The sequence below is a fragment of the Epinephelus lanceolatus genome, chromosome 2 (genome assembly GCF_041903045.1).
Source record: "Epinephelus lanceolatus isolate andai-2023 chromosome 2, ASM4190304v1, whole genome shotgun sequence".
Lineage (NCBI taxonomy): Eukaryota > Metazoa > Chordata > Actinopteri > Perciformes > Serranidae > Epinephelus > Epinephelus lanceolatus.
In genome coordinates this window covers 18736891-18750081 of record NC_135735.1, presented here as the reverse complement: position 1 = coordinate 18750081, position 13191 = coordinate 18736891, and the positions used below count along the sequence as shown (strand labels likewise).

Genomic DNA, 13191 nt, shown 5'->3' with positions numbered 1-13191 from the left:
ATATATATATATATATATATATATATATATATATAGGCATAGGTCAGGGCATCACATTGGTCAAAAACATAATGCAAAGAAGCAAAATGTGTAAAGTGACTGGAAAATGCATGTTTCATGTTAATGTGTGACAAAGTAAGCAAATTACCTATTTTTACTTACATTAAACCCTATAGAGCTCAAGGTTTACAGCTTTTAAAAGTTTTAGATGGTTTTTGATCATTTTGTTTTAGTCTTTAAGTTGTTTTAATATTTATACTCTCCATTCATTCTCTATGTAATTTCCTACAATCTATGACATACAAACACATTTCCAACTTCCATACCTTTTAATTAATATAACACTAGTTTTCAGGTTGGAAAAAGTGGAGAGGTCCAATACTGCCTTTTGAATAAGTGCAGGGAAAAGTCCCCCTGTGTAAATATGCTGCTGAATGTGTCTTTTCTAGTATGAGCTGTAGTCTATAGCTATTATTTTTAAGAATACATCTCTTTATTTGTAATGCCTTCGTTCCTTCTGTTTGTACCACTGGCTGTTAATAAATTAAAATATAAATGATACACAGTCTAGTTTATACCAAGGAAATCAATAAAATGAATAAACTGTTTTAAATTTTGTCAACACAGGAAAACAGTAAAAACTGAAGAAAATCCTAATTTAATTTGGCACACATCATCTTTGGTAGTGCCTCCTAAAATACTCCACCTCTGGCAAGCTTTTATTTTGAAATTCGGAACCGGAAGTTTATTTGCACGTTGCTTTAGCTTACTTGGCACCGGTACTGTGTTGTAGCTACTTTTGCATCACACTACGCAGTCCATCTTTGTGGACTTTCAGTAGGACATTGGACAGATTATGAAGATATGACTGCCATGTTTTGAAAGAAATCGCCATTTTAAGAGTTTGTAAAATGGGTAAAAAAGATAAAGTAGACCGGGGTGAGTTGAGATGCTAATGCTACGGTTTAACCTAGCTAGCCGTTAGCTAACAGGGGCACGCTGAAAGATGAAGCTCTTTTTTTGTATAGACTACTGAAAGTTACTTGTTCCTGCTGTGTTATTGCTGACCACACTATAGTTTTACATTTGGAGACTTTAAACTCATCCTTTGGTTATTCCACGTCGTGCTAAAGAGTAGCAGTTGTATTAAAAGGCTGTATATCTGTCAAGGGGTGTAACGTTATATCTGGTGTCATATCTGTCAAACATACATGAGTGCTTTTAATATCACTAAAGCTACATTAGACTACATTCTAGCAAACAGGCAAAATGAATACACAGCAGGACAAGCTGTAGTAAAGGAATCATATCCCCATAATGTGTATAGCAAAAAACATTTAATTTGTGGGTTTTCAAACAAGTCATTATATATTATGATATTGCCAGGATACATTTCTGCTGTCTGTTATTTGTCCACTTCTATAACTGAAAATGTTTTCTATCTGTTGGGTTACAGACAAGAAGTCCAAAAAGCGTTTCTATGAGGAGGAAGAAGATGAGGACGAAGCAGTGGGCAGCGAGTCCCAGGAGGCCGTACCTGCTGCTGCAGGGAAACAAGTGGACGAGTCCAGTACAAAACTGGATGAATATGGAGCCAAAGACTACCGTGTTCAGATGCTGCTGAAGAATGATCACACTGCACGCCCCCTCTGGGTGGTAAGATGTGTTCAGATCGTTGATTTCCTCACTTGACTCCTCACAGTTTAATCAAAAACTTGTGGTTCTCATTCTGATTTTACACACTCTCTTTGTATTTCTGTCCCATCGTTTCTTTTCACTCTTCTCTCCTCCAGGCTCCAGATGGACACATCTTCCTGGAGGCCTTCTCACCAGTTTACAAGTACGCTCAGGATTTCCTGGTGGCCATTGCAGAGCCGGTGTGCAGGCCTAACCACGTCCATGAGTACAAGTTGACGGCCTATTCCCTGTATGCAGCTGTCAGCGTGGGGCTGCAGACCTCAGATATTGTGGAGTACCTGCAGAAACTCAGCAAAACATCTGTACCTGATGGAATTGTGCAGTTTATAAAGGTCTGAATAAAAGAGTATCTGGTGTTTTAAAAATGACAAATTCCAGATGAAATGTTTTTAATGTCATAAGTGTAAAATTTGGTTATTTAATTGCTGCATTTAATCCCTCTTCTTCTCTCAGCTCTGCACAGTCAGCTACGGCAAAGTCAAGCTGGTTCTGAAGCACAATAGGTAAAGTCGTTACAACAACCATCCCTTCTGTGTTGGCGTCATTAATCATCCCTTCAGTGCTTGTCTCAAACTGTGCTGCCTGTCTGCCCTCAGGTATTTTGTTGAGAGTGCCTTTCCTGATGTGATCCAGCGGCTTCTGCAGGACAATGTGATCCGTGAATGTCGTCTTCGTACCGCAGACGGAGCAGACACTGAGCTTATTACTGAAGTCATCCACAGCAAGTCAGCGGTATGCCATCCAACATCCTTTTTTTTTTTTTGTAATTCTCTTTTTATTGTTTTTTTTAGTACAAACAATAATATCACTCAGGATACAAAATGCACCATACAAGTGAAAAAGCTCAAAACACAAAAAAAGACGGAACTGAATCAGACCCTACCAATAAAAGTAAATAAAAAAAAAAAAAAAATAATAATAATAATAATTACATGAATAAGTAAAAAAAAAAAAAAAAAAAAAGAGAGAAGTCACAGGGTAAGCAGTATCATCATCAAAAATTGGCATACAACATCATTACAAATCCCAATGCATATCACATTTTCCTTATAAAGCCTCACATCACATCTCATTCACAAGTTGCATAAATCCACATGGTCAGATATAATCACTAAGAAAATACCACCCAGACCGTCCCAGGAAGGAAATAAGGCACCAAAAGAGCAAGAGAAAGAGCCTTAACTGTATTACCGTATTGTCAGTCAATTAATCATTCAATATCATGTTTAAGTAAGGGCCCCATATTTTAAAGAATATCTCCAGTTTGTTGTTCAGTTTAAAAATTAGTTGTTCATAGTTTGCCATTTTATCCAACATCCTTTTTACTCCCAAACATAGAAACTGATTTCTTATTGTTTTAGTTTTGAATGATCTATGAATTTAAACATGTTTTAAACACAGATATGCTTTTGTGTTTACCACTCAGTGTTTCAACTTTAAACCAGAAGAGATTGTTAAGACAATCATCGTATTAAGTTACTCCTAACGCTATTGTAAAACTTATTTGGATAAAAGGGATTGTTGGTGTGAGCCCTGAACATTTAACAATGTCTGTTACACTTCTGGTGATACTCAGTCATAGTGCATCATGCTGTGCTGTACTTCTCAGGCAGGGGGCAGATCATGCAGCTACTGCTAGATGGCAGCACAACAAGGATACTGAACTTGTGAATAGACATTCTTTAAAACAGGATCATGCTCACATTTTAACAAAAATGATATTGATGACATGAGGAAGGATGTCTTGTTTTGCAGGAGCTGAAGAGTCATATCAGGCCCATTAGGGTTTTTGTAACCTGTAAATTATACTACCATCTAATTTAAAAGCAATAACAAGTTGAAGTTTGGAAATAATCTGAGAGTTTGGCCTCTTTACTTAGAAATGTAACTGCCGTCCTGGTCATACACTAAGAAATCGGCTTTTGTGTCTTATTCTGACAGATTTCCAAGTCTGTTGAGGATAAGGGGGGCACGTCCACCTCACAGCAGGCTGCCGATGGACAAACCTCAACCCAGCAGGTCCCTGAGGACATCTTCAGCTACTATGAGCAGATGGATAAAGACGAAGAAGAGGAGGAAGAGACTCAGACTGTGTCCTTTGAGATTCGCCAGGTACATATCAGACTTCTTTTTCATTTGTTTTGTGTTTTACCACTACATACTTAACACTACTGCTGACATTTATGCTGCTTAGGTTTTGTGGCTTTATTTCAAATGAAGTACGACACTTAAAATCAGATTTTTGTGCCCTTCCCTGAACTGTTCTTTTCCGATCTGGTGTAGGAGATGATTGAAGAGCTGCAGAAGCGTTGTATTCAGCTGGAGTACCCCCTCCTGGCAGAGTACGACTTTCGCAATGATACAGTCAACCCAGACATCAACATAGACCTGAAGCCCACTGCTGTGTTACGGCCCTACCAGGAAAAGAGTCTGCGCAAGATGTTTGGGAATGGACGTGCTCGCTCCGGGGTCATCGTGCTGCCCTGCGGTGAGACAGCTGGTTTACTGCAGCTGAGGGAAAGCATTTCATCACAGGACAGAAACAGTCTTGAAATGACAAAATAGTAGAGCTTGAATAGAAATTAACATTGAAATTAAATATGAGATTATGTTAAAAAATACAGTATACCTTCAACCCAAACTATAACATATTGTTTGTAATCTTTTGCAGCATAAATCCTCTCTTTAAAAAGCATGTATGTCTCGATATTTTATCTCCCTTTGCTTTCCAGGTGCGGGCAAATCTCTGGTGGGTGTGACAGCGGCGTGCACGGTGCGTAAGCGCTGCCTTGTGTTGGGTAACTCTTCCGTTTCAGTGGAGCAGTGGAAGGCTCAGTTCAAGATGTGGTCCACGATCGACGACTCCCAGATTTGCCGCTTCACCTCTGATGCCAAGGACAAGCCCATCGGCTGTTCGGTGGCCATCAGCACCTACTCTATGCTGGGTCACACCACCAAGCGCTCCTGGGAGGCTGAGAGAGTCATGGAGTGGATGCGGAGCCAGGAGTGGGGACTGATTATCCTGGATGAGGTGCACACTATCCCTGGTGAGCCGTTACAGTGCAACTCTTCTCCAGACAACTTTACATTACTTTCCGATGTAGCTGTAAATTTTGAGAATGTTTTGAAGTAATGCATATTTTGCTGAGATGGATTAACATGTTAACATAATAATTCTCTGCTTTCTCAACAGCCAGAATGTTCCGTCGTGTTCTGACCATTGTCCAGGCTCACTGCAAAATGGGGCTCACAGCCACACTGGTCAGGGAAGATGACAAGATTGTGGACCTGAACTTCCTGATTGGGCCTAAACTCTATGAGGCCAACTGGATGGAATTACAGAACAATGGCTACATTGCCAAAGTCCAGTGTGCAGAGGTGAGTTTCTAACTGAGATAAAGGGATATACATCATATTTATAATTAGTCCACAATGAGCTGTTAGTGAGGCTGCAGACTCATACTTGTGTTCTTCTTCTTTTAGCTGTATGTGTTTCTCTTCAATATTTACCCTTTTTTAAATATATTCACTGTCTTTTTTCTCTTTGTGTTTTTGTTCTCCAAAAACATAATGAATTTGCTTCCTTATTTATCATTGAAACCTCTATAGTACAGTGTTGCCTCAAGGTAACATGCCCATTTTTGGCCATTTGCACTCACACAATACATCCTTTTTATGATGCAATATATTAAAAAAAGATCAAGGGCCTTAAGGGAACTACTAGCAGTGTCTATATTGTCACATGACTCTCTGGAGGCCATGTTGAATCCCTTTTTGGGACCCTCCTACTGTACTATGGTTCAGCTCCTTCATTTCTCTCCACAAAAATGGTCTGAAAACATATTTTTCTGTCATTTTAAAATCTGGAAAAAAATTGATACACAGTAATAGATGTGTAATGTTTATTTTTTAATTGTTTAATGTACTTTATTCAATAAATATGTACTGAAAGAGAGAAAAAAGAAAGCATATATTTAATCATTTGCTCCTCTCTGTGTAGACTTTGTGACTTGATAAATATTGAGCTGTCTTATGTCATTAAAGTCAGACAGCTTGCAGAGTTGTGTGAAGCCACGTGCAAAAAGTTGATCATTGAATCATTTGGGCTGGTGTCTCACATGTACTAGAGCTGGAACCAGAGACATAGCCACTAAATAAGTAATTTATTTGTGAACAAAGATTTTTTCCATTTTCCATGACGAGGGCAAAAATACAATAAATGTAACGAACACCAAACAGAATTAATGAACAAAGATTTCTCAACTAGCATAAGATTGCAGTTATATAATATAATAATGAATAAATCAGTGATATCTGGCTAAGGCCACAGTCAGGATTTAGTATCACACTTAACAAGTGACCATGCTTCACACTGATAAAGCTTTCTGAACAGTGTTCTCATGTCTGTGCTTCAGGTGTGGTGCCCGATGTCTCCAGAGTTTTACAGAGAGTACGTGGCCATCAAGACGAAGAAGCGCATCCTGCTTTATACAATGAACCCCAATAAGTTCCGCGCTTGCCAGTTTCTCATTCGCTTCCATGAGCGGCGCAACGACAAGATCATTGTCTTTGCTGACAACGTGTTTGCGTTGAAGGAGTACGCTATTCGCCTCAACAAGTAAGTCAATACAAAAAAGGGCAGTTTTCCAAATGTTTCTGTAAACTGCCTGCTCAGATCAGATTTCTTTATGTTTTTAAAGCCTAATCTCTCATATTCCTGTCAAGGCCGTACATCTATGGCCCGACCTCTCAGGGGGAGCGAATGCAGATTTTACAGAACTTCAAACACAACCCCAAAATCAACACCATTTTCATCTCCAAGGTAGACTAATCAATCTGCTATTTACTGTATGTAATATGGACAACTAAAGCCTGCCATACACTAAAGACAATGTGAGATGTTAGTCATGCACTACAATATTTTGCAAAGACTGGGGATCTTGAGTCACTATTTGCAAGACTACAGCTAGATTCTTTTTGAGATTATTTCCCATCCTGCTTGTGGTGGAAAATAATGAGGGGTTAGTATTTCAATAATATAGGAAAGGAATTGCTGGTTGGTGGATCAGATACACATTAAATTTAACATGGACTCCTTTTCACTCCACAACTCCACCAGTTCCTCCACCTTTTTTTCATAGTATAAAGGAGCTGAGACTCAGGAGTCCCCTCCATGTTTGCAGTCTGCCCAGGTTGCTGCTTCCCATTTGGCACTGGAGAGAGCGCAGCTATTAATTGTTGACAACATTCACAACATTGAACATTTTTTGCATTACAAGAGTAAAACTTTTAAACCCAACTACTAAACTTTGATTTTATCGAAAAGTCAAGATGAGAAAAGAAACGATCGAGGTCACAGGACCACACACCAACTGAGGTGAAACTCTCGTGATTTTATTGCAACACTGGAAATTTGTTTGCGACAGTGAAACCACTTGAAAAGTTGTTTGGTGGAAGGTCAGCATAACTGACCGTCCTTCATTTGCTTCTTCTCTGTGCTGCATTGAGCTATGTGGGGTGCTCTCTGTCTCTCAGTGTGTTTATATAGAAGCTAACAATCGAATCAGATTAAAATAATTTTCCAATCATGGCACCTCATGCATTTTTAAATCTTGCTGGCTTATTTACCCCATTGTGAAATAAATGATATAAAATCAGACACGTTTGCCTTGGATCAAACCGTAAATGCATACAGACACTGATACAGTAGTAATATTGGATGTCTATGAATTTTTATACTATATGGCTCTTACCACACAGGTTGGAGACACTTCATTTGACTTGCCAGAAGCCAATGTTCTGATCCAGATCTCCTCCCATGGTGGATCACGCAGACAGGAGGCCCAGAGGCTGGGCAGAGTCTTACGAGCCAAGAAAGGTCAGTCTATCTTCAAAACACAAACAAAAAAACGGTTTAATTATTATATATTATTATTATAACAGAGGAATTTAAATGTACCAAGGTCAGGACAGAGCTCTTGTTATCTGGGAGTAAGGACGTGGTAGTTAGGAGTGTGGTTCCAAATCCAACCAAGGGGAGGAAGTGGAACCCAAGATCGGCAGTTCAGGAGGCAGAGGCAGCTCTTAGACATGCAGAGATTGTAGGTAATGTTCAGTTTGGCCGGGGAGGCCTGGGGCTTGGCTCAGGTAAACCGGTATGGAATACAGCAGGCCTCAAAGATAAAAGAAAGCTGGTTGTAGAACAGATACGCAGACAGGAAGAGATAGTAAGGGGTGCAAAGGTAGTGGCCCAGGCTAAACAGGGACAGTGGTTGAATTGGGAAAGTGTAGAGAAGAGGAAGCTTAGTTGGAGGGACCTGTGGAGTATGGAGGAGAATCGTATTAGATTCCTGGTAGGGGCTACATACGATGTGTTACCAACCCCCCAGAACCTAAAACTGTGGGTAAATGAGGACCCATCATGCCCATTGTGTTCACGTACCGCAACTTTAAAGCATATTTTGTCAGGCTGTAAAGTTGGCTTCTCACAAGGCCGATATACATGGCGACATAATCAGGTGTTGAAATGTTTAGCTGCAGGCATCGAAGGGAAACGAAGACAGGTGAATTCAGAAGGTGTTAAGGATAGGGGCTTAGTAATTCAGTTTGTCCGTGAGGGAGAGAAATACAGAAGGGATAAGTTAGTGAGGAGGCAAGGGTGTGGCCGCCTAGAAGGTGCTCGTGATTGGGAAATGCAAGTAGATTTAGGGGGAAAGCTTGTTGTTCCTCAGGAAATAGTCTGTACCAGGCAGAGGCCTGACTTAGTGTTGTGGTCAGTGAGTCAACAGATAGTTTATTTCATTGAGCTGACAGTTCCTTGGGAAGACTCAGTGGAAGAAGCCTATGAAAGAAAAAAGCTTAGATATGCAGACTTAGGAGCAGAAGCTGAGCAGCGAGGATGGAAGACTAGGATTTGTCCAGTGGAAGTGGGGTGTAGGGGATTCATAGCAAGATCAACTGTCTCACTCCTGGGGGAACTCGGAGTGCGGGGACAGAATTTGAGGAAGACAGTGAGGGAAATGTCAGATGAAGCAATTAAATGCAGCCAGTTTATCTATTACAGAAGAAATAATGTCAGCTGGGGGCCAGCAGGGGGAACTACTAAGCAGGGCACATAACTCCTTGAGATCAGGTGGAGAGATCCACTTCCTGTCAGGAGAAATCCAGGAAGAGGAAGTATTTAAGTGTGGGAGTGGCCTATTGGAATCCATTTTGTTTGAGGCCATGCGGCAAGGTGAGTGTGCTTGCTGATCCTGTAAGTCCAGTTAGCTCCTTTAACTTTAGCTTATATTGTAGTTATGCTATGTAGTGTGTGAAATAGAGTATGGTGAATGTGACAGGAAAGCTAGTATCAGCATTGCTTCTGCCTGGAGCTCGCATGTATGGAGCCTGGGTTTGGTTGAAGATGGCAGTGCTGTTTGGGCTGAGAAAGCCATGTGTAAGTAAGAAGGAAATCCAGGAAGAGGAAGGTTATTTAAGTGTGGGAGTGGCCTATTTGAATCCATTTTGTTTGAGACCATGCTGCAAAGTGAGTGTGTTTGCTGATCCTGTGAGTTCATGTATCTCCTTTAACTTTAGCTTACATTGTAGTTATGCTATGTAGCGTGTGAAATAGAGTATGGTGAATGTGCTAGTAAAGGTAGTATCAGCATTGCTTCTGCCTGGAGCTCGCATAAACGGAGCCTGGGCTTGGTTGAAGTTGGCAGTGCTGTTTGGGCTGAGATCACTGTCCAGCCTCCTGGAGGTGTCATTGTTGTGAGGGCTCGTCCTGGGGAGGTAGACTGTACAGCCTAACCCGGCGGGGGAGTGTGATAGCCTAACAAGGCTTCCTTCCCTGGGTCTACCTCCTCTGTGGTTGTATAGGTAAAGTAAAGGAGGTTGTTCGGTTAGTGTGGGGAGCAGTGAGACCTGGCATTAGGGGAGTGTCTCTGGGACGCCAGAGATCACTGTCTAGCCTCCTGGAGGTGTCGTGGGACTAACTAGACGAAACACCGGTGAAAGGAGGTTCCCACCCGATGACCCCAAAGACATGTTAGTTATCACTGCTCATGGGTCTGTATAGTTAAGCCTTGCCATAATAGCTTATCGTAGGGCTTAGGAGGATTATTCACTGAGCGCTGATCCCTTTTTTTTTTTTTTAATTAGAGCACAAACTTCTTGTGTTTATTTGAATGAATGTGTTACACATGCTAATGTAGCTATTTTATCTCATATCCATCTGTGAACTAAAACAGTTATTCTCACTTTGTCCGTCTGCTTGTTTAGGGATGGTAGCAGAGGAGTACAACGCATACTTCTATTCACTGGTGTCCCAGGACACTCAGGAGATGGCTTACTCCACAAAGAGGCAGAGGTTCCTGGTGGACCAGGGATATAGCTTTAAGGTGTGTTTGCTCCTGCAGCATCTTATCATTTCCACACAGTTTCACCCTGTTCATACACCTGACTGAACATGTCTGTCATCTAACGCGTGGCCCATACGTCAGAAAAGTTGGCTCTCATGGTTCAGAACAATTACACTGAAGGCTAGGTCACAGTAGACACAGAACCTAAAGGTGCTGAAGGTCCAGTTTGCTTTGGACAACCTGGTTTTAGTATCAGTTTTCAAAAGTGTTGAGATTGTTTCTTTAAATTAACAACATCAGATTTTCTTTGTTAAATAGATACTTGCCCCAGACGAGTTAGAGCCCGATATGATGTTTCCAAAAGTGTCTGGTTTCATCTGATCCAGTCTGGCTGGACTTGTGTAGTGTGAATCCATCCAAGACTCACCATCACTGAAATCTGAGAGTGATTCTTTCATAACAAAGAATGAACCAGATGGATGAATGGGTCTCAGGAAAAGCATCTTCCCCTCACAGAGACACATCAGAAAAGGAACTCATCTGCTCTGTTGTAGATGTGCATCTATACAGGTTTATTTGTAGGAATAGAGTGCATATTAAATGACAAAATACCTAGAAAATTACACAAGAAAAACATTTTTTAATGCATTTGTGACCAATTCTTCAGGACAAATGGGAAGATGTTCATGAATAAGAGTCTGCTTGATCCTTGGGCCCAGTCCCAGCACACCCCTTGCCCCTAACAATTAGCCCTTACCGCTAAATTTTGCACATTGCAATTCTTGTTGGGATAATGGGGCACTTTCAAACGAGGGGCAGAGGTAAAAATAAGAGGTACTATTTCTATGTGGTCATATTTCTCCTCTTTCATAGGTGATCACAAAGCTGGCAGGCATGGAGGAAGGGGACTTGATGTTCTCCACAAAAGAAGACCAACAGCAGCTGCTTCAGAAAGTCCTCGCTGCTTCAGACCTGGATGCTGAGGAGGAAGTGGTGGTGGAGGTGGGCGGACAGCCAAAGGTGAGGACTTTTGCTAAACCTGGACTCAGAAAGCACATATACGTAATTGCCTTTGCATGCTTACCATTGTGTATTACAATATTCTCACTTGTTTCCTCTCTCCCTGCTTCCTTACCAGTTCTCAAGGCGAACGGGCACCATGAGCTCCATGTCAGGCGCAGATGACACCGTCTACATGGAGTATCAGAATCGAGGCAGCAAATCTTCCGCACTAGGCAAGAGCGTGCATCCACTGTTCAAGCGCTTCAGAAAGTAGATGTACCGACTCAAACCCTGACACCTAAAGACTCAGCTGCAACATGGTGATAATAACCTGAAGCTAAGCACGAGGCTACCAGCAGCAGGTTCAGATAGTCCAGCTGGTCTGGAGAAAAGAGCAATGACTGGAGGAAACTTGAACCAGATTATTACCTGAAGGTTATGACGATCTACTGTACATTGCTTTCTCCTGGTAGCTGATGGTGATGATGGTTGAAATTACTTTTACATCTGGTGAAGAATGCAGCGTATGATGCCAGCAGGGCTCGACTCCTCAGTGTGACACATTTGAAAGTCTATGCTCCAGCTTCCTCGAGCACTTACATGCATGACATTTGCAAATCAAATACCCGTCTAAGTGTCAACCACTGTTGGCTCTCACTTGTAACTGAAAACAAACCCTTACATCTCTGTTTCCATGCTGACACATTATAAGGCGTTCATGAAATTCAAGCTAAATCCCACCATGCTTGAAGGCTGCGAGTTGTGGTTTTCAGTATATTTCAGCAACAATTGTCTGCGCGTAGAATGAGAGCAGACCGGAGTATTATGGATAGGTGATGTTTGCCCTATGTGGAATAAGCTGTGTCTTATATGCTGTAAATGTGTGCTTCACTGACAACTGTATCAGAGGAGCAAAACTGAGGATGTATTATATTTGTACACGTTTTTGTAAGAGTGGCAACATTTTCTACATTAAAACATCACAAATTAAACTCTTGTAATCAGTGGGCATTAATCTGTGTTCCTGTTAGTTTTTACTATGTTTTGTAAAAATGTTGCTACATATCTTTCTTTAAAGAAATGTCCCTTTCTTTTTGTGACAAACTATTTTTAAATTATTTTATTTATCTAAACAAAACAAATGCAAATTACACAACAACACTAAAACACATCATAAACCACTGACAAACATACTGTAGTAAAAGGATGGAGAAAAAAAATTGACAGATGCAAAAAACCAAATCAACAACAAAACAAACAACCAAAATCAACTAAATAATGATGTCATAATCATCATTCTTCTAAACTTGGCCTTAATCTATTCCATCTATTTTCATAGTCAATTAATTGCCCCTGCCTTGTAGCAATGATGCCATCAAACATACAGATTTTTTTTAAACAGCAAAAAAATAACAACGGGAATTTCAATTGCTCTTTTCCTTTTGATTCAAAAATAAACCTTTTTCCTAATAATATAATAGTAATTAAAATGCGAGGACAACCATTTCTTAATTCATTGCACATGGTTAAAAAAAATCGAACTTGATGCAGGCCATCTTTGATAGTCGTCCAAAAAGTTGCCACGTGAGGACAGAACCAAAATAAATGCAACATATCTTCAATATCAGATTTACAGAAATGACAGTTTCCATCCTCCTCCACACCCCAACCAAAAAGCATCTTTTTCTGATTCTTAAATGTCTAGAAGACTGAATGCTCTGTGGGGGTTGTTGTTGTTGTTGTTGTTGTTGTTGTTGTTAGGGAAAACTTGTTTGCATCTGTCACTGCAGAAGGCTTAAATGAACGTTCATCTCCAAAGATATTAACAATATTTACTAAAATGTGTCTGTTATATAACAGACAAAGGTTTGACAAGATGGAACATGACAACATTAAAAATCAGTGAGTAAAAGCGTAGAAGAACTTAAATGTAAACATAAATAACATGTGTTCCTGCCAACAGTTAATAGTGACAATAGTCACTACTGGCTCCACATCACAGTACACTACTTTATTTTGTTTTGCCAGAGTAAAGAATGTGTAGCTGTAAGGGTTTTTTTTCCACTTGAAGACTGAAAAGAGGGAAAACTGAGCTTTATTTGGTCTTGGCACAAGTAAAAGCCGGGGATAGAGAGGGGCGAGGAGC

General features: G+C 40.6%; 1 protein-coding gene across 1 annotated transcript; it reads left to right on the top strand.

The window, feature by feature from the left end:
* Positions 1–778: 778 nt before the first annotated feature.
* Positions 779–12057, top strand: ercc3 (excision repair cross-complementation group 3). Its single transcript, XM_033630763.2, has 15 exons — positions 779–939; positions 1457–1656; positions 1794–2030; positions 2152–2201; positions 2295–2430; positions 3640–3810; positions 3982–4186; positions 4431–4745; positions 4892–5076; positions 6114–6316; positions 6424–6520; positions 7459–7576; positions 9964–10082; positions 10917–11063; positions 11182–12057. Exons 1-15 carry the CDS (start codon positions 912–914, stop codon positions 11317–11319), a joined length of 2349 nt encoding a protein of 782 aa, XP_033486654.1. The 5' UTR covers positions 779–911; the 3' UTR covers positions 11320–12057.
* Positions 12058–13191: the final 1134 nt, after the last annotated feature.

Coding starts and splice junctions, on each gene's coding strand:
- ercc3 (XM_033630763.2), top strand. CDS start 912: ATGGGTAAAAAAGATAAAGTAGACCGGG. Junction 2,431..3,639: donor TCATCCACAGCAAGTCAGCG/GTATGCCATCCA, acceptor TTATTCTGACAG/ATTTCCAAGTCTGTTGAGGA. Junction 4,187..4,430: donor GGTCATCGTGCTGCCCTGCG/GTGAGACAGCTG, acceptor TTTGCTTTCCAG/GTGCGGGCAAATCTCTGGTG.